The 25,592-nt window shown below is 42.0% G+C and overlaps 1 protein-coding gene across 3 annotated transcripts in view; it reads right to left on the minus strand.

Annotated features, from left to right (window-relative positions):
* The window catches only part of LOC139454343 (1-phosphatidylinositol 4,5-bisphosphate phosphodiesterase gamma-1-like), a 102,019-nt gene that overhangs the window by 38,050 nt on the left and 38,377 nt on the right, over positions 1-25,592 (minus strand). For 2 of the 3 annotated variants that reach the window (XM_071235976.1, XM_071235974.1), the window contains exons 18-29: positions 25,055-25,224; positions 23,483-23,689; positions 16,254-16,373; positions 15,319-15,490; positions 13,335-13,415; positions 12,077-12,180; positions 11,289-11,425; positions 10,261-10,412; positions 8,297-8,393; positions 7,490-7,580; positions 6,411-6,581; positions 5,687-5,789 (exon numbers count right to left, since the gene is read on the minus strand). In XM_071235976.1, coding sequence (XP_071092077.1) covers positions 5,687-5,789; positions 6,411-6,581; positions 7,490-7,580; positions 8,297-8,393; positions 10,261-10,412; positions 11,289-11,425; positions 12,077-12,180; positions 13,335-13,415; positions 15,319-15,490; positions 16,254-16,373; positions 23,483-23,689; positions 25,055-25,224 — 1,605 coding nt within the window. The remainder of the gene's footprint in view (positions 1-5,686; positions 5,790-6,410; positions 6,582-7,489; positions 7,581-8,296; positions 8,394-10,260; positions 10,413-11,288; positions 11,426-12,076; positions 12,181-13,334; positions 13,416-15,318; positions 15,491-16,253; positions 16,374-23,482; positions 23,690-25,054; positions 25,225-25,592) is intronic. The other variant, XM_071235975.1, reaches the window with a different exon arrangement.

Here is a 25,592-nt window from a genome sequence, read left to right on the forward strand (position 1 = left end):
TTGTAGACTGTAAGGGGTATGGGGCTATTTCAGTCCATCCCCTAAAATGATAGCTTTTTTTAAATAACTTTTTTTATGTTAAGCACAACAAAGTTACACAGTGGCTAAATGTTTTCAATAACAATGTTCCATTTTCAGTTATGTATCATGTTACTTGAAATATTAAAAAGATATGTATCATTCAGCCTGGTGTTATTTCTTTGAATAATCAATCAGAAGCGAAATCCTATTTGTTGTCCACCAAAAGACATTTTCATTATTCGTTCATTATTCAAATAATAGGTTTGGTGTGGGATACATTGAAACTATATAGAACATTAGAATACATTTCAATATGTACGTTCATCGGAGAACATTCTGGAAAACGGACCCTCAATCATGTGACACTTATAATGTTTAATAAAAAGTGGCTGCCACACTAGATCACCTATGACGTCAAAGAATAAAAGGTGACCGGCATCTCATGATTGTAAAAATAAAAGTTTGACAGTTATTGGATGAGCGGGTGATGAACAAAAGGTTAAATAGCATGTTTGAAACAAATTGTTATATCTGAGTAGTACTCCCAAGAAAGAGTCCCTTCCTCATCAGGATATCGCTCCTTTGTATCAGCCACGTTCGCACGTACTAACGTATGCACGGAATCGCCAATAAACGCACGGGCAAACGCAAAGTTTCTCACACATGCACAAACTTATGCACGTAATAGACTCGGACACGCAAAGAAACAAGCACACACAAAATGCACGCACTTACACAAACAGAGACGTAAGCAGGTAGGAGCCCACAAAAGCATGCACAAACAGACCTACACACTGATACACCGTACATACGTATGTCCACGCGCTTAAATGTACACACAAGCGTCCTCTCTCACAAACGGGTGTGCCCACAATTGTACGCTACACAAATGTTCGAATCCTCAAACGGTTAGCCAACAACGTCATAGGTTAGGCTCTGCAACATTGGCGTGTGTCGGAATGTTCCAGGGTGCTCTGAACCCATTTCCGACCTCAACCATGTTCGAATAAAAAAAATGGTTTCCTTGTACCATTGCTTTCTAAAGTAATGCTCTGCTTGCAGCGTATCACCAATACGAATGACGTGTACCAGAGTGTTCCAAACCCATTAATGATCTTGACTATGTTTGAATCCACAAATGGTTTGCTTGTACTAACGCCGTCAAAAGCTTTCGAGATATTGCCACTACGACATTGCATGTGCTGGGAAGTGACAGCATGTTCTAAACCCATTTCAGACCGCGACCATGTTCGAATCCTCAAAGGGTTTGCTTGTAGCATCACCGTCAAAAGCTAGCAGCATATCGCCTATTCCAAACTGATTTGTGCCGGAGTGTCCCAGAGTGTTTTAAGCCAATTTCAGACCCCAACCATGTACAAATCCACAAATGATTTGTTTGTACTAACGCAAAAGTAAGGTAACGCTTGCGGCATATAACCTTTATTAAATCAGCGTATCCCATAGTGTCGGGGAGTGTTCTAAACCCATGTCCGAACTCGTCTCTGTTCGAATGTTCAAAGGGTTTGTTTGTAACAACGCCGTCAAAACTTAGGCAACGCTCGAAATTGGCGTGTCCCAGAATGTACCGGGATGTTTTAAACCTATTTCAGACCTCGTTCATGTTCGAAAGGGTTTGCGTGTACCACCTCCGTCACCACTACGAAATTGGCATGTGTTAGGGTGTCCCAGGATGTTCTAAATCCATTTCCAACTTGACCTTGACCCAAATGGTTTGGTTGTACCAACGCCATCAAATGTAGGCAACGCTTGCGGGACATTGTCGCTAAGAAATTTGCGTGCTGATGAGTGACGCATGGTGTTCGTAATTATTTTCTGACTACGTTCTAATTTTCAAAGGGTTTGCTTGTACCAACTCCGTCAAAAGATAGTTACAATTTGCAGGACATCGCCGCTACTAAACTGGCGTGTTCAAGAGTAGTCCCAAATATTAATCAAATATTACCACCAAGCGGTGTTACTTTTAATATGCAACCAAGAACAAAAGATGAGATGCATATGGCACACTAACTTCATGGACACTTGCAATAGTTTCTGTCAACAACCTTACAAGATATGATCTTTAAAGTAAAATTTCAGAGAAAAAAATGATCAAATTCAAAATCCAAAATTGCCGCAACCTAAAAAATATCCAAAAACGGCTTACAGAGTTTGTTGTGTCGTGTGTGTAGACAATTCGCAGAAGGTTTGGAAGCATTTCATGCAGTGGATTCAGAGGAAATAGGATTTGAAGACACGTACCCCAAAATCCCTGTGAAAACCTTGAATCCAATATGGCTGACAAGCCACGTGACCAATGACCAAAGTAAAAGAACAAAAATTATCAAGCAACTGAAGCAGTAGATACATGCAAGGTTTGAAAGTAACCGGACAAGCGGTTATGGAGCAACAGGGCAAAATATATCTTTAAAAAATGCTTGTTTTCAGTTATCTGCCCTTGGCCTTTGGGCCTACGGCCTTGGGATTTTGGCGGGCACTAGTACTCAACGGTCTACATACTCATACACAATTTGAACAAAATCGAGCCAGTGGTTATTTTGCTAGCTCTGCTACAAAAATCGGCGGAATAATAATATACTACTCAAAAGAAGTTAAAGAACACCCGATTCTTTCATATTACTATAGTTAATCTGTCTCGGCATGTGAGATTAACTGTAGTAATATGAAAGAACTGGGCGTTCTGTAACTTCTTTTGAGTAGTATAATATTAAATCAAACGATAACACTGGGGCTCTTCAGCCTTTCGGCTTGGTGACTCTTTTACAGGCTGTAACTTCTTTGTCAGTTGGGCTCCAGTCAAACGGATTAGCGTTCTGCGTTCGTCCGGGCCCCGGGTTCCTGTCGCACTGCTGAGATTAAGTGCTAAACTTGTTTCCGACCTCGTTCATATTCGAATCCTGAAAGGGTTTACCTGTACCAACGCCGTCAAATGTAAGGAACCTCTTGTGAGACATCACCTCTACTAAATTGACATGTGCCTTGGTGTCCCATGATGTTTAAACCAATTTCCAACGTCGACCATGTTCGAATCCTCAAATGGTTTGCTTGTACCAACGCCATTAAATGTAATGAACCGCTTGTGAGACATCACCACACGTGTCCCAGTGTGTTCTTAACCCATGTATGACTTCGACCACGTTCGAATCCGCATATGGTTTTCTTGTACCAACGCAATCAAATGTAATGAATTGCTTGTGAGACATCGCCACACGTGTCCCTGTGTGTTCTTAACCCATGTTTGACTCCGACCATGTTCGAATCCCCAAATGGTTTGGTTGTACCAACGCCGTTAAATGTAATAAACCGCTTGTGCGACATCATGAGATGTGTCCCAGTGTATTCTTTACCCATGTTTGACTTCGACCATGTTCGAATCCGTACATGGTTTGCTTGTACCAACTCCGTCAAAAGATAGTCACCGTTTGCAGGACACGCTACCAAATTGGCGTGTGCCACAGTTTCCCAGTGTGGACTAAATGCCGACCTCCATATTCTAATCCGCAAATGGTTTGCGAATGGTTTGCTTTTAACAACGCTGTCAAAAATAAGGAACCGTAGCAATTGGCAATTGAGAAATGAAGAATCAAGTCAGCGAGTCTGACCACTCGCTTGTACCAACTCCGTCAAAAGATAGTTACCGTTTGCAGGACATCGCCGCTACTAAATTGGCGTGTTCAAGAGTAGTCCCAAATATTAATCAAATATTACCACCAAGCGGTGTTACTTTTAACATACAACCAAGAACAAAAGCTGAGATGCATATGGCACACTAACTTCATGGAAACTTGCAATAGTTTCTGTCAACAACCCTACAAGATATGATCTTTAAAGTAAATTTCAGAGAAAAAAATGATCAAAATCAAAATCCAAAATTGCCGCAACCTTAAAAATATATCCAAAGACGGCTTACAGAGTTTGTTGTGTCGTGTGTGTAGACAATTCGCAGAAGGTTTGGAAGCATTTCATGCAGTGGATTCAGAGGAGATAGGATTTGAAGACACATACCCCAAAATCCCTGTGAAAACCTTGAATCCAATATGGCTGACAAGTCACGTGGCCAATGACCAAAGTCAAAGAACAAAAAATATCAAGCAACTGAAGCAGTAGATACATGCAAGGTTTGAAAGTAATCGGACAAGATGATGTTTAAACCAATTTCCAACTTCGACCATGTTCGAATCCTCAAATGGTTTGCTTGTACCAACGCCATCAAATGTAATGAACCGCTTGTGAGACATCACCACACGTGTCCCAGTGTGTTCTTAACCCATGTATGACTTCGACCACGTTCGAATCCGCACATGGTTTTCTTGTACCAACGCCATCAAATGTAATGAACCGCTTGTGAGACATCACCACACGTGTCCCAGTGTGTTCTTAACCCACGTTTGATTCCAACCATGTTCGAATCCCCAAATGGTTTGGTTGTACCAACGCCGTTAAATGTAATAAACCGCTTGTGAGACATCATGACATGTGTCCCAATGTATTCTTAACCCGTGTATGACTTCGACCATGTTCGAATCCGTACATGGTTTGCTTGTACCAACTCCGTCTAAAGATAGTCACCGTTTGCAGGACACGCTACCAAATTGGCGTGTGCCACAGTTTCCCAGAGTGGACTAAATGCCGACCTCCATATTCTTATCCGCAAATGGTTTGCAAATGGTTTGCTTTCAACAACGCTGTCAAAAATAAGGTACCGTAGCAATTGGCAATTGAGAAATGAAGAATCAAGTCAGCGAATCTGACCACCCGATCCGATTAGTCGCCTCCTGTGACAAGCATAGTGGCCTCTTGAGACAAGCATCGGTTGAAAAAGGCCAATTCTAATTTTGGTCGTCAAGGGTAGTACACATAATATTGAACAAGGCTGTGGAGAACGCTAGGGTATCTGCAAAGCCAGTGAATGGGGGTTTATAGTAGATTTATGAGGCGCTTCCTTCAGTATTTGTACTTGGGTGAAAAGATTTATCAAAATCAAAATCCAATATGGCCGCAACTAAAAAAGATATCGAAAAACGGCTATGCTTATTTGTTGTGTTCTGTATGGAGACAATTCACAGAAAGTTTGAAATCATTTCATGCAGTGGATTCAGAGGAGATAGTATTTGAAGACAGGTGCCCAAAAAACCCTTGGAAAACCTTGAATCCAATATGGCTGCCAAACCACGTGACCAATGACCAAAGTCAAAGAACAAAACTTATCAAGCAACTGAAGCAGTAGATACATGCAAGGTTTGAAAGTAAACGGGCAAACGGTTGTGGAGCAACAGGGCAAAATATATCGTCAAAAAATACTTGTTTTTCAGTTATCTACCCTTGGCCTTTGGGCCTACGGCCTTGGGATTTTGGCGGGCACTAGTACCCAACGGTCTACAAACACACACAACATTTGAACAAAATCGAGTTAGTGGTTATTTTGCTAGGGCAGGTACAAAAATCGGCGGAATAATAAATAATAATAATAATAATAATAATAATAATAATAAATAATAATAATAATAATAATAATAATAATAAATCGAACGATTACAATAGGGCTCTACAGCCTTTCGGCTTGGAGCCCTAATTATGCACCAACTGAAATGTCGAATCGAGAGTTGCGCTTCACCTTGATTTAATGATGTTGGTAGACCCCACTTACTGTTATAGTCAGGCTGAGTTTCGGGACTGTGGACAGGGTCCTCAAATCAAAGGGGTTGAAGTAAGCCTCCCTCATGCACGGGGGCTTCAACACGTATCCACACCTGCAGTGTAAGAGTTGAAGTCGGTCAGTGAGTGTGTAAGTGGGTGAGTGAAATTGGTCAAACGCTGCTTTGAACACTATTTCAATGTTTATCACGGATGTCAGCTTGGTGTGGGTGGAAAACCAGAATCTATGTAGTTCTTAGACGTTGACCACTTTGGTAAAATCAACGAGAAGGGGTTAGCCCTGTGAAGCTTTAAAACATAATCAGCGCGAACCGAAAATCGTACCCACGATCATAGGTTTCTGACACGTCTAAGGGAAGCAACTCTGCACATCGAATTGTAGCACCTAAGACGGACTAGGTCACCCATGCTTGTCGTTTCTACAACACCAATGAGAAAGCGGCGTTTTCGGTTCCAAATTCAATTTAGCGGGGTTAAATCTACAGGTAACCTAGCTCTACATTGAAAACACAGTATGTTTATCAACTAATTTTTCAGAACATTCACGAAAATTATCTTTGTTCGCAATCTTTTCTGCAACAAATTATTATTTTTAAAACAGCCGAATAAATTGAATTAAAGAATTGTCCGAGAAATTGCTTTATGTTTTAGAATTCACGATGTCTCGGGTAGCATGAATATCTCCAGTTTTGCGAGTAAACCAAAGATGGCCTTACTTTCCATTTTGTCGGAACCAGCCCTGGTTGAGCTGCATGGGTTTGTCAGGGGTCTGGTAGTTCAGGGCAACCATCTGGCAACCACTTGTCCACATCGGGACAGGATCGTAATTATCCGACGTGATTCGTAAGGCTTTCGGGTAGATTCTACTGAGCTGATAACAGTTGTAACTTGTACCGTTAAGGAAATATATGGACACAGACTGTTATATTATACATGACGATAAAATGATCGTGTGTAATAGCTATCGCATTTTAGCGATGCTCAACGCTGATTGGTCAACTAATGACGTCACAGCGCTTTAAACATCCGATATGGCGTTCGGCATTGTTCATGACGTACACATTGATTACATTACGTCATCTGAACAATAGGTTGCCTTCGGTGAAGTTTCAGACCCGTGAAGATCCGGGGTAGAATAGGTCTTCAGAAACCCATGCTTGCCGTAAAAGGTGACTATGCTTGTCGTAGAAAGCCGACTAACCTGATCGGCTGGTCAGGCTCGCTGACATGGTTGATGCATGGCATTGATCCTAATTGCGTGGATCGATGCTCATGATATTAATGACTGGATTATCTGGTCCAGACTCGATTATTTACAGACCGCCGTCATAGAGCTGGATTGTTGCTGAGTGCGGCGTTAAACAAGAAACCAACCAACCAATCAGTAAAGTTTCTCAGTTGTTTTTTTTCGTTTTTTTCTCTCTGAATATATCAATGAGTCATTTTTTTAATAAGCTCGAGGAAACTGGGAACTACCAAGTATATGTTTGTTTGTTTGTTGTTTACGGCAGCAAACGTCCAGCTATATGACGGCGGTCTGTAATTAATCGAGACTGAACCAGACAATCCAGCAATTGGGATATGATGACATGCATTAAGCATGTTAGCGAGTCTGACCACCCGATCCCGTTAGTCGCCTCTTACGACAAACATAGTCGCCTTTTACGGCAAGCATGGGTTGCTGAATACCTATTCTACTCCAGATCTTCACGGGGCTTGTAGTACCTCGCCAAAGTCTTGAGATGAACTCGGGACAGGTAATCCATTAATTCCCGTAAGGCCTTTGAAAGGATACTTTGTTATCGTTGTCATTCTGTCTGTGGTGAGAAACGGTGCAATCTTTGATTCGGACAGAGATGACATTTCCGAATGCCTGCCAGGAATAGCTACAAAAATAGAAAGAACTCATTTAATTATATAGAAATTAACACCCAGGATACACGTATATGTGTTGTTCAACGTCGCACTCGGTAATATTCCAACCATATGACGGTCTGTAAATAATCTGGACCATACCATCCAGTGATTTACATCATGAGCATCGATCCACGGAATTTGGATACGAGTATATGCAATTACCGAGCCTGACCAGCCGATTCATTAAGTTGCCTCTGACGGCAAACATGCATATGCACCTCGGAATGCTGGAACATATCCAGAATCCCCCACGGGTTTAAAGTCAGGCTTAAGGAAAGAGTTTTTGAGGAGGAAATCCCACGTGAGATACCCTATCGCCTCTTCCAATCAGCATATGTTGTTTTTTGTTGTTGTTTTTTTGGGTTTTTTGGGAGGTTTTTTTTTGGAGGGGTATAGTAGAATCCCCATGGGTTCCAGAATGCACGGACAAATATTGAAATGAAGCAATTTCTGTTATTTTCGTACTGGTACCTGCCAGGCGTCTAGCATATTTACGTATAGTATTTCATTGTGAACGTCATAGCTAGAATTGGAATACACATGTAGATTTGAAGTAGAAAATATGTAAAAGCGTCCCAAATGGTTTGAATAGTGTTTGTTATAATCGACGGTTCGACTTAATTCATCTTTTTTGATGGAAAAGGGCTGAGTGCCTCTTAATTATGCAACAATAAGAGCAACCTACTCTTTGTGTCGAAGGCCACAGCTCGACAGTAGACGACGAGGTCCGACAATTCTACAGCTCTATTGTCTATACCCTCCTGTGCAGAGCGCTTACGATCCTAAAGAAAAAATATGCATAGTGAGCGAGAGAGTGAATATATACGCCACTATTCCAGCATTAACTCGTAGCCTGTAACTGTTCTGGGCCGGACAAACTAGTGGTTAAAAGCAGGAGCAACGATCCATGTCACAGAGCCCGACCACCTGATCCCAACTTCAGTCAGGTCCTACGACAGACAGACACACTGACGGAACCCCCGTCATGTTACCCCTGTGTGAAATCTTGGAGGCGTCAGCTCGAACTATTTAGTAACTATACGTTATTGTAAGCTGTATCCAATTAAGGAGCATGATGATTAATATTCAAAATAAATTGATACATTTACTGTCACTCATGATCACCCTCAGCATCAGCAGCCCCCAATTACCTCCTCCAACTCTCCCATCACCTCCTCCCCACCCACCCATCACCTCCTCCCCACCCATCCATCATCCCCTCACCACCCACCCATCACCACCCCCACCACCCGTCACCTCCTCACCACCTACCCATCACCTCCTCCCCTCCTTCCCACCCACCCATCACCTCCTCCAACACTCCCATCACCTCCTCGCCACCCACCCATCACCTCCTCACCACCCACCCATCACCTCCTCACCACCCACCCATCACCTCCTCACAACCCACCCCTCAGCATCAGCAGCCCCCAATTACCTCAGCCCCCAATTACCTCCTCCAACACTCCTATCACCTCCTCCCCACCCACCCATCACCTCCTCACAACCCACCCATCACCTCCTCAACACCCACCCATCACCTCCTCCCCACCCATCCATCACCTCCTCAACACCCACCCATCACCTCCTCGCCACCCTCCCATCACCTCCTCCCCACCCACCCATCACCTCCTCCAACTCTCCCGTCACCTCCTCACCACTTACCCGTCACCTCCTCACCACCCACTCATCCCCTTCTCACCACCCACCCATCACCTTCTCACCACCCAACCACCACCTCCTCCCTACCCTTCCATCATCACCTCCTCCCAACCCACCCATCACCTCCTCACAACCCCCCCATCACCTCCTCAACACCCACCCATCAACTCCTCAACACCCTCCCATCACCTCCTCACCACCCACCCATCACCTCCTCGCCACCCTCCCATCACCTCCTCACCACCCACTCATCCCCTTCTCACCACCCACCCATCACCTCCTCACCACCCACCCGTCACCTTCTCACCATCCACCCATCGACTCCTCCCCTCCCTCCCATCATCACCTCCTCCCCATCCACCAATCATCACCTCCTCCCCGCCCACCAATTATCACCTCCTCACCACCCACCCATCACCTCCTCACCACCCACTCATCACCTCCTCACCACACACCCGTCACATCCTCCCCACCCACTCATCACCTCATCACCACACACCCGTCACCTCCTCCCCACCCTCCCATCATCACCTCCTCACCACCCACCAATCATCACCTCCTCACCACCCCCACCACCCGTCACCTCCTTACCAGCTACCCATCACCTTCTCACCACCCACCCATCATCTCATCCTCATCCTCCCATCACCTCTCCCCATCCACCAATCATCAACTCCTCACCACCCCCATCCCCCGTCACCTCCTCACCACCTACCCATCACCTTCTCACCCCCCCCCCCGCCCATCATCTCATCCCTATCCTCCCATCCCCTCCTCCCCACCCACCCATCACCTCCACCCCACCTACTCATCACCCCCACCCCATCCATCATCACCTTCTTCCCACCCTCCCATCACCTCCACCCCACCCCATTTTGAGAGGGCATACATCTGGCCAGGGGTGTAATTTTGTAGTACATCATCAAATTCATTTTCTAATAAAACTATCAACATAATATAAAATGATGATAATGATAATGTACGTACTCTGTTTTCTAGTGCAGCAACATTGCTTCTTATAGCGTCACCCCAGTCCGTCATTTCTCGATGGTGATCGAAGCCAATGACGAAAGGCTTGGCTGTCTTGTTGCTGAATATATTGAGAACATTCTTTTTGCCTTCAACCTCCCGTGATATTTCTGAAAAACACCCATAATGTTTGGCATAAAAGAAATACGTTTTGTATCCAAACATTGAATTATTGATCCATTGCTTTGGAAATGACAGTAGTGGAATGTTGTGAAGAGACATATAGAAGCCAAAAAGACCAAAAAAAAGGACTGAAATATCTGGTTTAAGGACCTTTCAAAATAAACAAGCATCCGGCGTTCTTTCAAGGAAATATAAGCAGAAATGTATACCACAATACGTGAGATTTCAACTAAATATACTTTTAAATATTTCGTGTTGGTCTTCAATATGTGATACGGATTATGCAAGAACACCGTCCTTGCTGGTGGGAGTATGAACTTATACCAGAGCAGCCAGATCAGCATTGGTTTAATTGGCTGGGCCCTCGTCATCCGTTAACCATAGAATATACAGCCAAACTCCGTTTGACCTCGGATGTGTCCAATCTCCGTTTGTGTCGAACTCACCATCCGGTCCCAAGTTAAACTATTTGTCTGTTCCCGAGGATTCGAGACAACGGGGTTCGACTGCACATCCATATTGGGTAATGATACAACACATGTAGCCTCATCGGTAAAGTGTTCGCTCGTAACGCCGAAGGTCCGAGTTCGAGCCCCAATATGTATACAATGTGTAAAGCTCTTCTTGTGATCGAGGGGTGGTCGGGTAGCCTATTGGTTAAAGCGTTCGCTCGTCACGCCGCAGACCCGGGTTCGATTCCCGACATGGGTACAATGTGTGAAGCTCATTTCTGGTGTCCCCCGCCGTGATATTACTGGAATATTGCTAAAAGCGGCGTAAAACATACTCACTCTTGTGCAGCTGCAATATTGCTGCAAATGGCGTTAAACCACGCTCATGTTACCTGCAGTGGGTGTACCTACCAACGATGCCGCCTGCGAGGTCAATAATGCCGCTCTCCTTCTCGAGGTCTGTCTTATCGTCTTCCTTCTCCGGAATGACCTCCACGTAATTGGCCGGAAACAGAAGCTGTCGCATGTCTCCGAGGTCCCCCCTCCACCTGATGGGGGTAATCACTACGATCACAATACACTCTTACTTTGTTTGATTCTCACACTGCTTGACTCTCACACTATTATACGTTTATCTCTCTTGAAACATTAAAACAACCTCCGTGGTCAAGTGGGTAGTGCATCTGTCTGGAAAGCGGAAGGTCGGTGGTTCGATCCCCGGTCGCGTCATACAAAAGAAGTTTAAAGTTCGTAAGTGATGTGGCCATGCCTGGCGCTCGGCATTTAGGGGCTTAACGAAGGACTGGGTGGCTCGGAGTCAGTATACTGTGTCTGGGTGGGGTATCCATGTTAAAATGCGACATTGCTTCTCCGTGGGCTAGCACTATGAAATCGGCATAAGTCTGGACAAATACAAGCACCCACACACACCCACACACACATGCATGCACGTCGCTATGTAAGTACAATAATCTTTAACGCAACGTTAAACCCCATTTCACCTCACCTTGAAGCATTAATATGTCCCGCCACTCGATGATTTTACCATAAAAGTTGGCGTTTGTATCAATGTCCTAAATGGCAAATTACCCACTGTGTTATATCTCTGTATATTTTTATTAATGGCCTGGACCAATTCGCCATCGGATGATGATGATTATTATTATCATAAGGACTGGATTCAGTTTAAATTAACTAACCATGGACAATCCTCCTCCTTGACATTCCTAATGAGCGCCCCCCTGCGGAAGGTCATCTGGTCACACTGGTTGCCCCGGAAATCGTACAGGGCCTTCACGTTCACCTGGTAACCATGGTAACGTCAATAAATCGGACAGGGTTCTGACAAACCATGCTCATTTTCGGGTGTATCTAGGATTCAAACTTGTAGCTGAGATACACCTTACACTACTTGGCTACCCATGGCCATGTCCTCATGGTAGAAACACTTCAACTATATATTTACATCAGCATATATATGTGTGTGTGTGTGTGTGTGTGTGTGTGTGTGTGTGTGTGTGTGTGTGTGTGTGTGTGTAAATAGTATGACATATACATGTATGATAGTCACGTGAACGAAATTACTTTATCACATGAATGGATATAAGAGGTACTTTATATATTTATTAGTTTTCAGATATGTAAATATGGGATATAACTTTCATACTCACTGTTAATCAAATATTACTTTTTTTATGAAACATAACCCTGTTTATGATTTATTTCCCCTTCTAACAGAAAATGAGGATGCATAGAGTGATAAATTAACATACAAGTGGTAGTTAATTTAATGTTTTAAGCAGAGTGGTGTACGTTAACCAACCCTCCAAACCAGAGGCTGCTGCTGTTGTTCTTTGTATTCCATTTGTCTTATTATAGAATGACCTTGACCTTGTGTGGTTTGTTATATAAAATGAAGAGAAACATGATCGGGATGCGACTGATTGATGCCAGAGGTGTTGAAAACAGTAATGTGCATATTTGGTGAATAATTATGTGGATTTCTAAAATGCGCCAAATCTATGCCCTAAAGGGTTATCAAAGAGCTACATTATTACGCCGATCCATGGATCAGCACTCGATTTTCAACCCAAGCTGTCTATGAGGCGCTAGATTTGTTTGTTTGTTTGTTGTTTAAGGCCGCAATCAGCAATATTCCAGCTATATGACGGCGGTCTGTAAAATAATCGAGTCTGGGTCAGACAATCCAGTGTTTGACATCATGTGCATCGATCCACGCAATTGGGATCGATGACATGTATCAACCAAGTCAGCGAGCCTGACCACCCGATCCCGTTAGTCGCCTTTTACGACAAGCATAGTCGCCTTTTACGACAAGCATAGTCGCCTTTTACGGCAAGTATGGGTTGCTGAAGACCTATTCTACCCCGGAATCTCCACGGGTATGAGGCGCTAGAAGGTTAACAGCCACATGACCATATCAAAATAATAATTTACCATGCTGAGGCCTTCGGGGCTGTTGGGGTCGCTGTAGATGCTGCAGCCGTAGATGTCGCAGTCGTCAGCCTGAAATAGAGTCTGTGTTACTAAATTACAGCCCACCGTCGTATTGCTCGCATATTGCGGAGTGCAGCGTTAAACTGCCTGACCTCCCGATTCATTCTTACGACCAGCACATGTTGCTGGGGGCCAATTCTAAGGCCAGGTTCACACAGTGCCGACACGAAAAGTGAAAAAGTCGGATTACTATCCTTAATGATCTTGAATGTCCTGTCATTGTCTGAACGCAGTCGTAAACGTTCGCATAAGAGTCCTACGGATCGGGAAAGGTCCAGAGAGGTCGGCCAAGCACTCCCGACAGCATGGTGCTTCCCGTAACATTCGGGAAACTCGATTTTGTCTAGTCGGATTACAATCGTGACTATGTAGTGACAGATTCTGCTGTATCGGATCAAACTCGTGACAACGTCTTGTGTTGTCTGGACGGTGTTCTGTGGATCGGGACGCTGTCGTGATGAACGGGCATGAATTGTTCATTTACGTTTTGCGTCCAGATCTTGCCGAATGCGAACCGTCTTTGTCGGTTCACTCTCCGGTCACTGTCTGATCTCTGTCGCATCGCATTCGGGAGAATCGGGACGCTGTCAGGACAGATTCGGTCGATTGTTACCATGCGGAGGATGCAAATCGGATCAGATTCGGATTGAGAACGGGAGAATCGGAAGGAATTCCGCTCGAAACGGCTGAATCGAGACGCTTCCTGAACAATATCTGATTGTTTGTGAATTTCCCGCCACGAATCACAGGATTTTGATCAGACGTTTGACAAATTTTAATCGGGAATGGTCCTATCAAGGACGGCAGTAAAAGTCCTGACTGAGCTCTAACACGGATTTCCAGGTTTTTCGGGGCGGTTAGAATAACAAGACCCTTAATGAATAATAATCTAACGAACAAGTTCACATGAAACCGTCAGCCCTCAAAGAATTCTTCCACATAAATATAATTTGATTTAAACCTTATATATGCTTGTTTGGTACATTTGCATTTTTTTCGGCACAAAATTACAGTATTTTAAACAAGGTAGTGGTTATATTACCGCAAATTCATTTCTCACCCCGTATTCATTGAACCAATTTATTTTTACACAAAACTACCCAGCCACAGATTACATACTTCAAACTATTACAGGAATGAGTGATGGTTAAACAGATATTCACAACACGTCTTTCAATTGTCATGTACATAAAAACAAGAAACTTTCTTTTGTCCCTCAGCATATATTGATTGATTTACAATTTTATTGTTAACAATCTAGTCTATATAACTGACCATATCAGCCGACAACCTAGTCTGTATGGCTAATGTTTCCTGTTGACAATCTAGTCTACACAACCATATTTACCTATTGACAATGTAGTCTATATAACTAACTTTATAAGCCAGTAATCTAATCTGTATAAACATATTTACCTTTTGACAATGCAGTCTGTATTACCATATTTACCTGTTGACAATGTACTCTGTATAACCATATTTACCTGTTGACAATGTAGCCTGTATAACCATATTTACCTGTTGACAATGTAGTCTTTATCACTTACTTCATAAACTAGTATTCTAGTCTGTATAACCACATTTACCTTTTGACAATGTAGTCTTTATAACTAACTTTATAAGCCAATAATCTTGTCTGTATAACCATATTTACCTGTTGACAATATACTCTGTATAACCATATTTACCTGTTGACATTGTAGACTGTATAACCACATTTACCTGTTGACAATATACTCTGTATAACCATATTTACCTGTTGACAATATACTCTGTATAACCATATTTACCTGTTGACAATGTAGTCTGTATTACCATATTTACCTGTTGACATTGTAGACTGTATAACCACATTTACCTTTTGACAATGTAGTCTTTATAACTCTTTATAAGCCAGTAAGCTAGTCTGTATAACCATATTTACCTGTTGATCAGTCGTCGACCCCACTGCCGGTTTCCCAAGTTTCATCTTTCTGTACAGTGGGGACTTCTTGAAGAAATCCACCAGCTTCACCAGACTGGAAAACCGGTAGAGGCCAAGAACGTATGGCCCGCAATGCTTGCTGATACGAAAATGACGAATTTTGCCGTGATATCTGAAAAATCAAAAATGATTTGCAGACTCTCATTGATGAGAATGATGAAATATACCTTTACTAGATTCAATATGAGTACATCCAACGGCCTATTCATTATCTATAGTGCGCGGTTAGCCCAGTCGTCTTCGGCACCGGAGTTTGCTAATGCAGAGTTGCGTCCCTTAGGCGTTCCAGAATCCTATACTGTGGGTTCGAATCCCAGTCTTGACTTGTGTTTTAGCAACTATGACCCGCATAACTTTCCTCCCGCATGAAGCTGACACGCCGTTATATATTAGTAACTGAAATACTGTTCAAAGCAGCGTAAAACCAAACTCGTTTCACTCTCGTTCACACATATGGGCTTTTGACCATTTACATTAAGTCAACAAAATATTAATAGACTACATGCGCATGATATTATCTATCACCACATGTCCATATAATAGTTTCATTATATGGTATCATATTATTCAGTCTTATAATAACAATATACATGTGAAGATCCGGGGTAGAATATGTCTTCAGCAAGCCATGCTTGCCGTAAAAGGCGTAAGTCGCGACTTGTGGGATTGGGGGATCAGACTCGCTGACTTGGTTGATGCATGTCATCATATCCCAATTGATAGATACTTCTGATGTCAATCACTGGATTGTCTGGTCCAGATTGGATTATTTGCCGACCGCCGTCATAAAGCTGGAATATTGCTACGTGTGGCGTTAAACAACGAACAAACAAACATAACAACAATAGAACCAAGACAGTAATGTCCCTGCATACCTAAACGAAAGTGCAAAGCTGTCCTTGGCTGATCCTGGTCTTACAAGAAAGCGACCATCCTCAGGATTTCTTCTGAGCATTTCCTCAGCAGCCCTCCTGTTCACACTGCTGAAGTACCATCTGTAAAACAAGAAGGATTGACCAGCTGAAGTACCATGTGTAAAACAAGAAGGCCTGATCAGCTGAAGTACCATATGTAAAACAAAGGGCCTGACCAGCTGAAGTATCATCTGTAAAACAAGAAAGGTTAAACAGCTGAAGTACCCCCTGTTAAACAAGAAAGGTTAAACAGCTGAAGTACCATCTGTTAAACAAGAAAGGTTAACCAGCTGAAGTACCATGTGTAAAACAAGAAAGTTTAACCAGCTGAAGTACCATGTGTTAAACAAGAAAGGTTAACCAGCTGAAGTACCATCCGTAAAACAAGAAGGATTGACTAGCTGAAGTACCATCTGTAAAACAAGACGGGTTGACCAGTTGAAGTACCATCTGTAAAACAAGAAAGTTTAACCAGCTGAAGTACCATGTGTAAAACAAGACGGGTTGACCAGTTGAAGTACCATCTGTAAAACAAGAAAGTTTAACCAGCTGAAGTACCATGTGTAAAACAAGACGGGTTGACCAGTTGAAGTACCATCTGTAAAACAAGAAGGCCTGACCAGCTGAAGTATCATCCGTAAAACAAGAAGGACTGACTAGATGAAGTACCATCTGTAAAACAATAAGGATTGGCTAGCAGCTGAAGTACCATCCGTAAAACAAGAAAGGTTGACTAGCTGAAGTACCATATGTAAAACAAGTAGGATTGACAAGCTGAAGTACCATCTGTGGCGAAACCGCATTATTGGTGGTTTGAGAAGGGAGCTAACTCCGTTAGCCTAATCGAAAGTTCGAGGTGGGCCCACATTCGAAACTAAACGCACAATGTACAATGTCAACTAACCCGCATTACGAACTGCTATTTTGTCTATTTAAAATAAGTATTATGACTTATAATTGGATTAGAATGTACAAATGCGATGACAATACAGCAGGACTCACTTCTACGAACATCGCCAAACTAGGTCGTGGGGTCATTAATATTCATGAGTTATTCCTTTTATGGAACAAGTTCTCGGAAAAGTTTGAGGCTTGTATCATGACTGTCATGTCCGAGATCAATTCAAGTGTAGACATATTTCCAGCGGCAAACTTATGATCAGATTGATGTGATATACTGGAAAAAGTAGAATGAGTGGTATTGCCTCTGTAAATTTAATTTGAAGTAGATCTAATTTTATTGCTTTGTTACTATTTTTGCAAAACTAGTGTGGTCAGCTATGATGACGTTATTCAAACTTCAAAGACTTTGTGTGCATTTATAATTATAAAGATATTTCCCATCAATATTACAAAATGAGAATAATATATAATGTCACATACCCATGCAAATGTGAGACCACAAGTCTAAATGACTCAGTCAACCCAATGAAGCCCAGCGATTTACAAATGTGGGCCCACCTGTTTCGATCACTATAAGACTAGTCCAGTAATTAAAAGGACCAGGTTCAACAAAATTGACGGAAAAGGTTTATTGCTGGATCTTGGTGCCTTGGCACCTATACATTAAAATAAAAAATAGTTTACCAAAATCGGACATGGGGAACCATCCGAAAATAGGTCAAATCCAAGATGGCCGCCAACAAAAGTAATAATAGTCATAAACGTGGAACCAATAACAAAAAAAACATTTATGATGAGTGTATCTATATTAGCTTGCCAGGATAAATGCAAAAGAATGTATATTTAACAATTTTGAAAGGAAAATTCACATAGAAATTTAAAATAATGCTTCAAAATGACGAAAAAGTACATAAATTTGTTAATATCAGTAATTCTTGCAGAACATGAACCGATTTATTATAATGTTGACGTTTTGCATATAAAATCATGCAGTTTATTGTCTTCACGTAAATAATCAAGTTAGAAACAAATATAATTGAAAAAACCCAAAGTATTCCCTTCTTCAAAATGGCGGCCGAGCATACAATATCTTAAAGATAGACCTCAAGAACATAAAGGTATGTATAAGCTATTTTTCTTTTATAGCTAAAATGAAAACTTGTATAATATATAGTTGATTGGCTCTAGAGAGGAATAACTGATGAAAATATGAACAAATATAAATATAAAATTTGAAACAGAGCCTTAAAATTAACATCAACATTTGTTTAAAGGAAAATCAAGGGAGATAATCCAAACTCCGGGAAGCAGTTATTTTTCTCAAATGGTATTAGCTTCTCAGAAACTTTATTAAAAGTTAATTCAGAAGATATAATCAAGACATTTAGCACAAAAATCATTTGCTATAATCGGAAAAGCAACATTTGTATCTGGACACATGTCAACCATATTTCTATCAACTATTACTATTCGCAGGTGACTATTCTCAACTGAAGGTGTCCTATGTAGATCACAGATGGCGACTTGTTTGCTATGTATGGAACCAGTTAACCTGGACAAACCCCAGGATTATGTGAAGTTGATTGCAAAATGCTGCTGTAAATTCGATGCACCAGACATCATATACAACTGTAGCCTGTTGGTACACAGACAGTGTCGAAGTATGCATAAAAATCCAAAGGCAATCAAAGTAGCTGAAACCTTTTGATCATATGTTAAAGCCTTAAATTTTAAAACTCACTGTTTTCTATGTGGTACTTGTACAAACATCCATATAGAAGTGTACTTCAGCCCTGCGATGGCTCTTCAGTTACTCAACATATGTCTGCAACATACTGTGTCAACAGGCAAGATGATTGGACCAAGATGGTACAGTCAAGTATTGTGCCCATATACAATCTACCAGCTGAAGAAGCTATCCATCACCATGCTTGTGATAAGAATTTTCGGAGAGGGACAAGTATACCTGCAGCTTGTATTGAACATGGGGAGGCTCCACCAAAGAAACGGAGACTTGGTCGACCGAAGTGTATGTCCTAGATGACAGCATTTGAGATTGCCATTTATTACTTGGAAGAGAATGATGATGAAACGATTCCTTTGGACAATTTGCATCACATTATGAAGTCAATGAGTGCACTGAGTGATGATCAACTACACACTACTTCTCAGCTGAAAAGGGAATTCATGAATCACTATGGGAACAAGGTATTCATAACAAATCAGGCAACAACCTAACATTGCATCTCTTACGGCATATGAAAATGTTGCAAAGGTGGACAAATCTGACATGGACAGTTTGATTAAAGTTGGAGGAGGATACATTCATACGCAGGTAGAGAGCATGTCGAAACATGTTGATGTGTATCTCGACAATGAGCAGATGGCATTGATTGACACCAATCTTGATTACCTCCCACATGCATTACTCATCCTCCTTCAAACTATCATCAAGAGCTGAGCTGCGTCATTGGGTCAGGCAATAATGCATTCGAAATGTCCCCATCATTTCTGCCTCCTCGACAAGTTTGACAAAGTATCACACTATAACACATATATGGTCATCGTAATTTAGTGGATATGATAAGCCAACTCGGTTTCAGCTCCTCGTAAATTTAGAAAATTCTCGGTGACCACTCATGGTGTTCACCTAATTAGAGACATTGCAGATACATTCGTGCAATACCAGGCTGGTTATATAGATCATGCCAGCAAAAAGTTTGATGGGACTGGCTCAATCCATACTATGAGCGAGATGGTGAGACGGAGGGTACCAAGAGTTAAGGTGGACTTGGATGATGTTAAAAAAATCAACAGTGTCAAACCATTCTCACAAAGAAATCCAAAGGCAGTGCTGGCGAACATTATCTATTCACCAATTGGTGACTTCTGTCTTGATGAAAAGAATAGCAAACTAGATAGTTTGTGGAGTGCGCCACTTCTATGTGTGTTGACCACTGTGTTCCGGTTGCACGCAATTGCTCCATTCTGACATTCCATACCCCAGGAAGAGCTCTGAGATATTGTTGATTATCAACTTGACACCATGTGACGAATCCTGTGTCAGATCAACGCTGGAGTATATTTCAAAATATGCCAGACGACATGGAATCACACCGGTTATTACAATCGACCAGCAACTTTGGTGAATTGCATACATGATCATCGAATCACGGCCAGCTGAGAGCCCCTTGCATCGAATAGCCCTGGTCTTGGGGGGATTCCATACTTAGATGAGTTTTGTGGGTACAGTTGGGAATCTGATGGCTGGATCTGTGTTAAAGGAGATCATCACTCAAGTATATTCAGAGGGTAGTACAGATCAGATGTTGTCCGGCAAATCTGTGTCACAAGCTGTGCGGGCTCATTTCTTGAGGAACCACTTCTGCAATGCTCTTATCGTGTTGATGGTTATTGTGGTGTTTTTTTTACCAAGGATGAGACCCATCAGAGAATAACTGGAGGCCATCTTTCTTCAGACAAGTACAAAGATCACTGACATCTTCATCCTACAGATGATCCTTGATCCTAATCTCAGCCATTCTTTGCTCTTTGTACATGCATTGTCAGGGACCGACACAACATTGAGGCCATATGGCATAGGGATGGTCTCAGGAATATTCAAAGGTTTTCATGGTGACAGGTGGAAACCATGCAGAAATCGAGCAGGCTGGTAATCAGGCACTTGCAATCCTCTGCGGCTGTATGCCTGGCTTGGATTTGAATTCTGAACGTGTGACAAAATTCACTGAGAAGGTATGTATCAAGCTCAAATTACCTACCCCTTCGACACCTTCCACCGACATCAGATGCTGCCAGATTGCCCAGCCAACGAGTCTGACTCCAAGTGCAGACCTGGCTAGGCAACAATATGGATGCGACAGAATGGGGCTGGACGTTTCACAAGAGCAACAAGGGCACTATATTGAAACCAATCACAAGGCACCAAGCTGTCACTCCTAAATTTCTGTTGAAAATAATCAGATACAATTGCACTGGAAAGTGTGATGAAAACACATGCTCATGCAGAATTATTTTGTCTACAATGTACCTCAGCATGTGGACAATGCAAAGGGATGACATTTTCAAATGGACCAAGTCATGACTTCTCTGACATTACTGAATAATCGTCTCTTCATGTCCAATATATGAGTGCGACTGTCTTGAACTTTAGACATTTAAATTGATAGTAAGTTTGACTTGTAAACTGTAGTATTGCAGGGTTATTCCCTCTTTATAAGCCTGTGTTAAGTATTTTGTAGTCCGATATGGAACAATTGCATTTTTTTCACATTTCGGGCAGCCGTAATTTATTTCTGTGTAAGATTTCACTTTAAAATTGTTAAATATATATTCCCCTGTCTTAATCTTATGAAGTTGATTATAAATAGAGTCATCATCCATTTTTAGATTTTGATTGATTCTTTTTTTTTTACTTTTTCGATTTTCGTTTGTATTGATGGCGGCCATCTTGGATTTGACCTATTTTGGGTGTTTCCCCAAGTCAAATTTTGGTAAACTATTTTTTTTTTTAAAGTAGACCTATCAAGGCAGTGAAATGTGTTAAAAAACCTTTTCCGTCAATTTTGTTGAACCTTCATGAAAAATAAACCTTTAATTACCGGACTAGACGGGAACAATGTGGGCCCACATTTTAGAAAATGGTTACAAGTAAGCCAGGCTAATTAAGCTTGGCGATTTATAAATGTGGTTCCTCCTGTTGCAATCACTATGACGGAAGAACGTCTACCCACTAAGCGATATACAAATGTGGGCCCACTTGTTTCGAACACCATATATGACGGGAACAATGTGGGCCCACATTTTAGAAAATGGTTATCAGCACTAAACCAATCTAAGAAGATGTACGGATGGAAACATAAACATATAATGCATTCAAACATTTAATTAAAAAATACGTTTTACCCTAGGGATAAGCTGGGCATTTAATAACTGGACCAACAGGGTACAGCGTCTCTGACGCCATTTCTCGCAAATACGAAAACAACGGAAAACAAGCTCCCGTTTGAATTTAGAGTGACCTCCCTTTCCCAATATGAACCACTAATAATGCGGTTTCTCCCCATATGTAAAACAAGGAGGATTGACAAGCTGAAGTACCATCTGTAGAACATGACGGGTTGACTAGCTGAAGTACCATCTGTAAAACAATAAGGATTGACTAGCTCAAAAACCATATGTAAAACAAGAAGGATTGACTAGCTGAAGTATCATCTGTAAAACAATAAGGATTGACTAGGTCAAAAACCATATGTAAAACAAGAAGGATTGACTAGCTGAAGTACCATCTGTAAAACAATAAGGATTGACTAGCTCAAAAACCATATGTAAAACAAGGAGGATTGACTAGCTGAAGTACCATCCGTAAAACAACAAGGATTGACTAGCTAAAGTACCATCTGTAAAACAATAAGGATTGGCTAGCTGAAGATATACAGATTCATACCGTTTGCACATCTTTTTTTCCGATTCAATGAACCGAACAAAATATACAGTCAATCCTTGTATTTCAATTCGACAACGAAAATATCTACAACAATTTAACCAAAAACAGTTGCCCATATCAAAGCCAACAAATATGACGAGAGTGGTAAACATTTCATGTGAAGGAAGACAAATTGTGGCGTGACATGAATCAGGTGATTGTTTAATTCATGCACAAAAGTTGAGACGTCCGCAAAGTCAGTAGCCAATCAACGGAGAGTAGGATAAAAACAAAGTTCATAAGATATGTCAATCAAGGCAAGAGGCGAGAACAACTGCAATAGTCACACTAATATGTACAAATACAAATATGTCCGGGATAAGGCGATTGTTTCAGATGACATGGTCAGCTACCGTCAGATCCAAACATTAGTTCCCTGTGAACGGGAGGACACACATGTACTTGGAAAAAGGCTGGTTAGAAATGAAACGGAAGACATGAAATTTGTGAAACCCAGGAAAGAAAAACAGGCAAACGAGCCTGCACTATTGCTGTTTCATTCTATTTCGGCTTTCGGTCTAAAATGGTAGTTTGGACGATGAATGTCATGTGCATGACGATGCACGTGAGCTGAAAGGGAATTACTCGACTCTATTGGGATTCTACTACATTCCGTAGTGATAAAAGTAGCACGCGTAGTGGGCGTGGCTTATTTTTTTTTACATTCATTAGGAAATGATTGCAATAACAGGTGACCTATTCAGCTAATCAGAATGCAGGTATAACATTGAACACCAAAACATTCTTTTGACCGGCAGCGTACGAAAGAATCTGGACTCACGGCTGTGTGATGTAATCGGGCGGGTGGTAGATGGACTCATTGAGGAGGACTGACTTGTTGGTGGCGAGGTATAATGGGTTTTCTCTGTAGTAGTCGAGCAGTTCCTTCACTGTCGTCTTACACGTGCTGTCGTTGAAGTAGTAGATCTTTGTTCCGTCGTCTTCAACTCGCGATTGAATCCGACAGTGGTTGGCTTTCCCGCTCAGCCTGAAACACACAGTCAGAAACTCACACATGCAGCCAAATACTGAAAAACAGACGTACACTGAAACGTGTCGCCATATACCATAACACGCGGCCATTAAATGTAACATGCCGCCAATAACTGAAATATGCCGGCATACACTGTAACATTCCACCATTCACTGAAACATGCCGCCATTAACTGTAATATGCCTCCTTTAACTGAAACATGCCTCCATTAACTGAAACATGCCGCCATTTACTGAAACATGCCGCCATTAACTGAAACATGCCTCCATTTACTGAAACATGCCGGCATACACTGTAACGTGCCGCCATTAACTGTAACATGCCACCATTCACTGAAACATGCCGCCATTAACTGTAACATGCCTCCTTTAACTGAAACATGCCTCCATTAACTGAAACAAGCCGCCATTTACTGAAACATGCCGCCATTAACTGAAACATGCCTCCATTTACTGAAACATGCCGGCATACACTGTAACATGCCACCATTAACTGTAACATGCCTCCATTACCTGAAACATGCCGGCATACACTGTAACATTCCACCATTCACTGAAACATGCCGCCATTAACTGTAACATGCCTCCTTTAACTGAAACATGCCTCCATTAACTGAAACATGCCGCCATTTACTGAAACATGCCGCCATTAACTGAAACATGCCTCCATTTACTGAAACATGCCGGCATACACTGTAACGTGCCGCCATTAACTGTAACATGCCACCATTAACTGTAACATGCCTCCATTAACTGAAACATGCCGCCATTAACTGTAACATGCCGGCATATCCTGTAACATTCTACCATTAACTGAAACATACCGCCATTGACTGAAACATGCCGCCATTAACTGAAACATGCCTCCATTTACTGAAACATGCCGGCATACACTGTAACGTGCCGCCATTAACTGTAACATGCCACCATTACCTGTAACATGCCTCCATTAACTGAAACATGCCGCCATTAACTGTAACATGCCGGCATACCCTGTAACATTCCACCATTAACTGCCACCATGAAACAACCATGAAGTCTTACAACGATTTCACATTATAGCACAAATAATAAATTATTCCTTTCTGGGCTAGAAAAGCAACTAATACAAAAAGCACATTTTAATGATATTTCATCACGTTTGTGTTAATTTCTTTTTAGCAAATTGGACAATTCTGGCGAAAGTCTGACATTGGTCGTTCAAGGACCTACGTCGGACGACAGACTGATGCCACAGTGCAGGCTCCATATCAACCACCAAGGTCTATACAGGACACTGCTTAACTGTTCTTTTAATGTGTTTCATTTAAACACAACAGGCTTTGACAAAGTTTGTGAGAAACATGTGACGTATATTTACCAAAATGATATTGAGTATCCTGATCCGTTGTCGCGTTCCCTGACTAGGTAGGTGCCATCACCATGAGATTTCTTCTCCTTCAGGAGCTCCTCCGCTTCCCGTCGTCCCCGAGAAAGTTTACCATGAAACCATGGCTCCATCTCAATATTCTCGTCCTCGCTGTCGTAGTCCTGAGAAGATGTGTGAGTGAGTGGGTGAGTTTTATTTAATGATGCTTTAGTTCAGGTGTGTCAAGACAGAGGGAAGTGACGAAGGTCTAGAACCGAGGGAGTGAGTGAGTATGGTTTTAGGCCGCCTTTAGCAATATTCCTGCAATATCACAAGGGTCACCAGAAATGGGCTTCACTCATTGTACCCATGTCGGTAATCGAACCCGGGGCTTCGGCGTGACGAGCGAAAGCTTTAACCACGAGGCTACTCGACCGCCCCGTCTAGAAATGAATCCACGAGCACGGATATCGTGCTGACAAAACTAATTTAGAAACATAATCAGGGTGACTTTCGGATTCGAACTCACGACCATAGGTTTCAGCGGCTG

Source organism: Haliotis cracherodii, unplaced genomic scaffold (assembly GCF_022045235.1).
Source record: "Haliotis cracherodii isolate W230 unplaced genomic scaffold, xgHalCrac1.p SCAF_10, whole genome shotgun sequence".
Classification (NCBI taxonomy): domain Eukaryota; kingdom Metazoa; phylum Mollusca; class Gastropoda; order Lepetellida; family Haliotidae; genus Haliotis; species Haliotis cracherodii.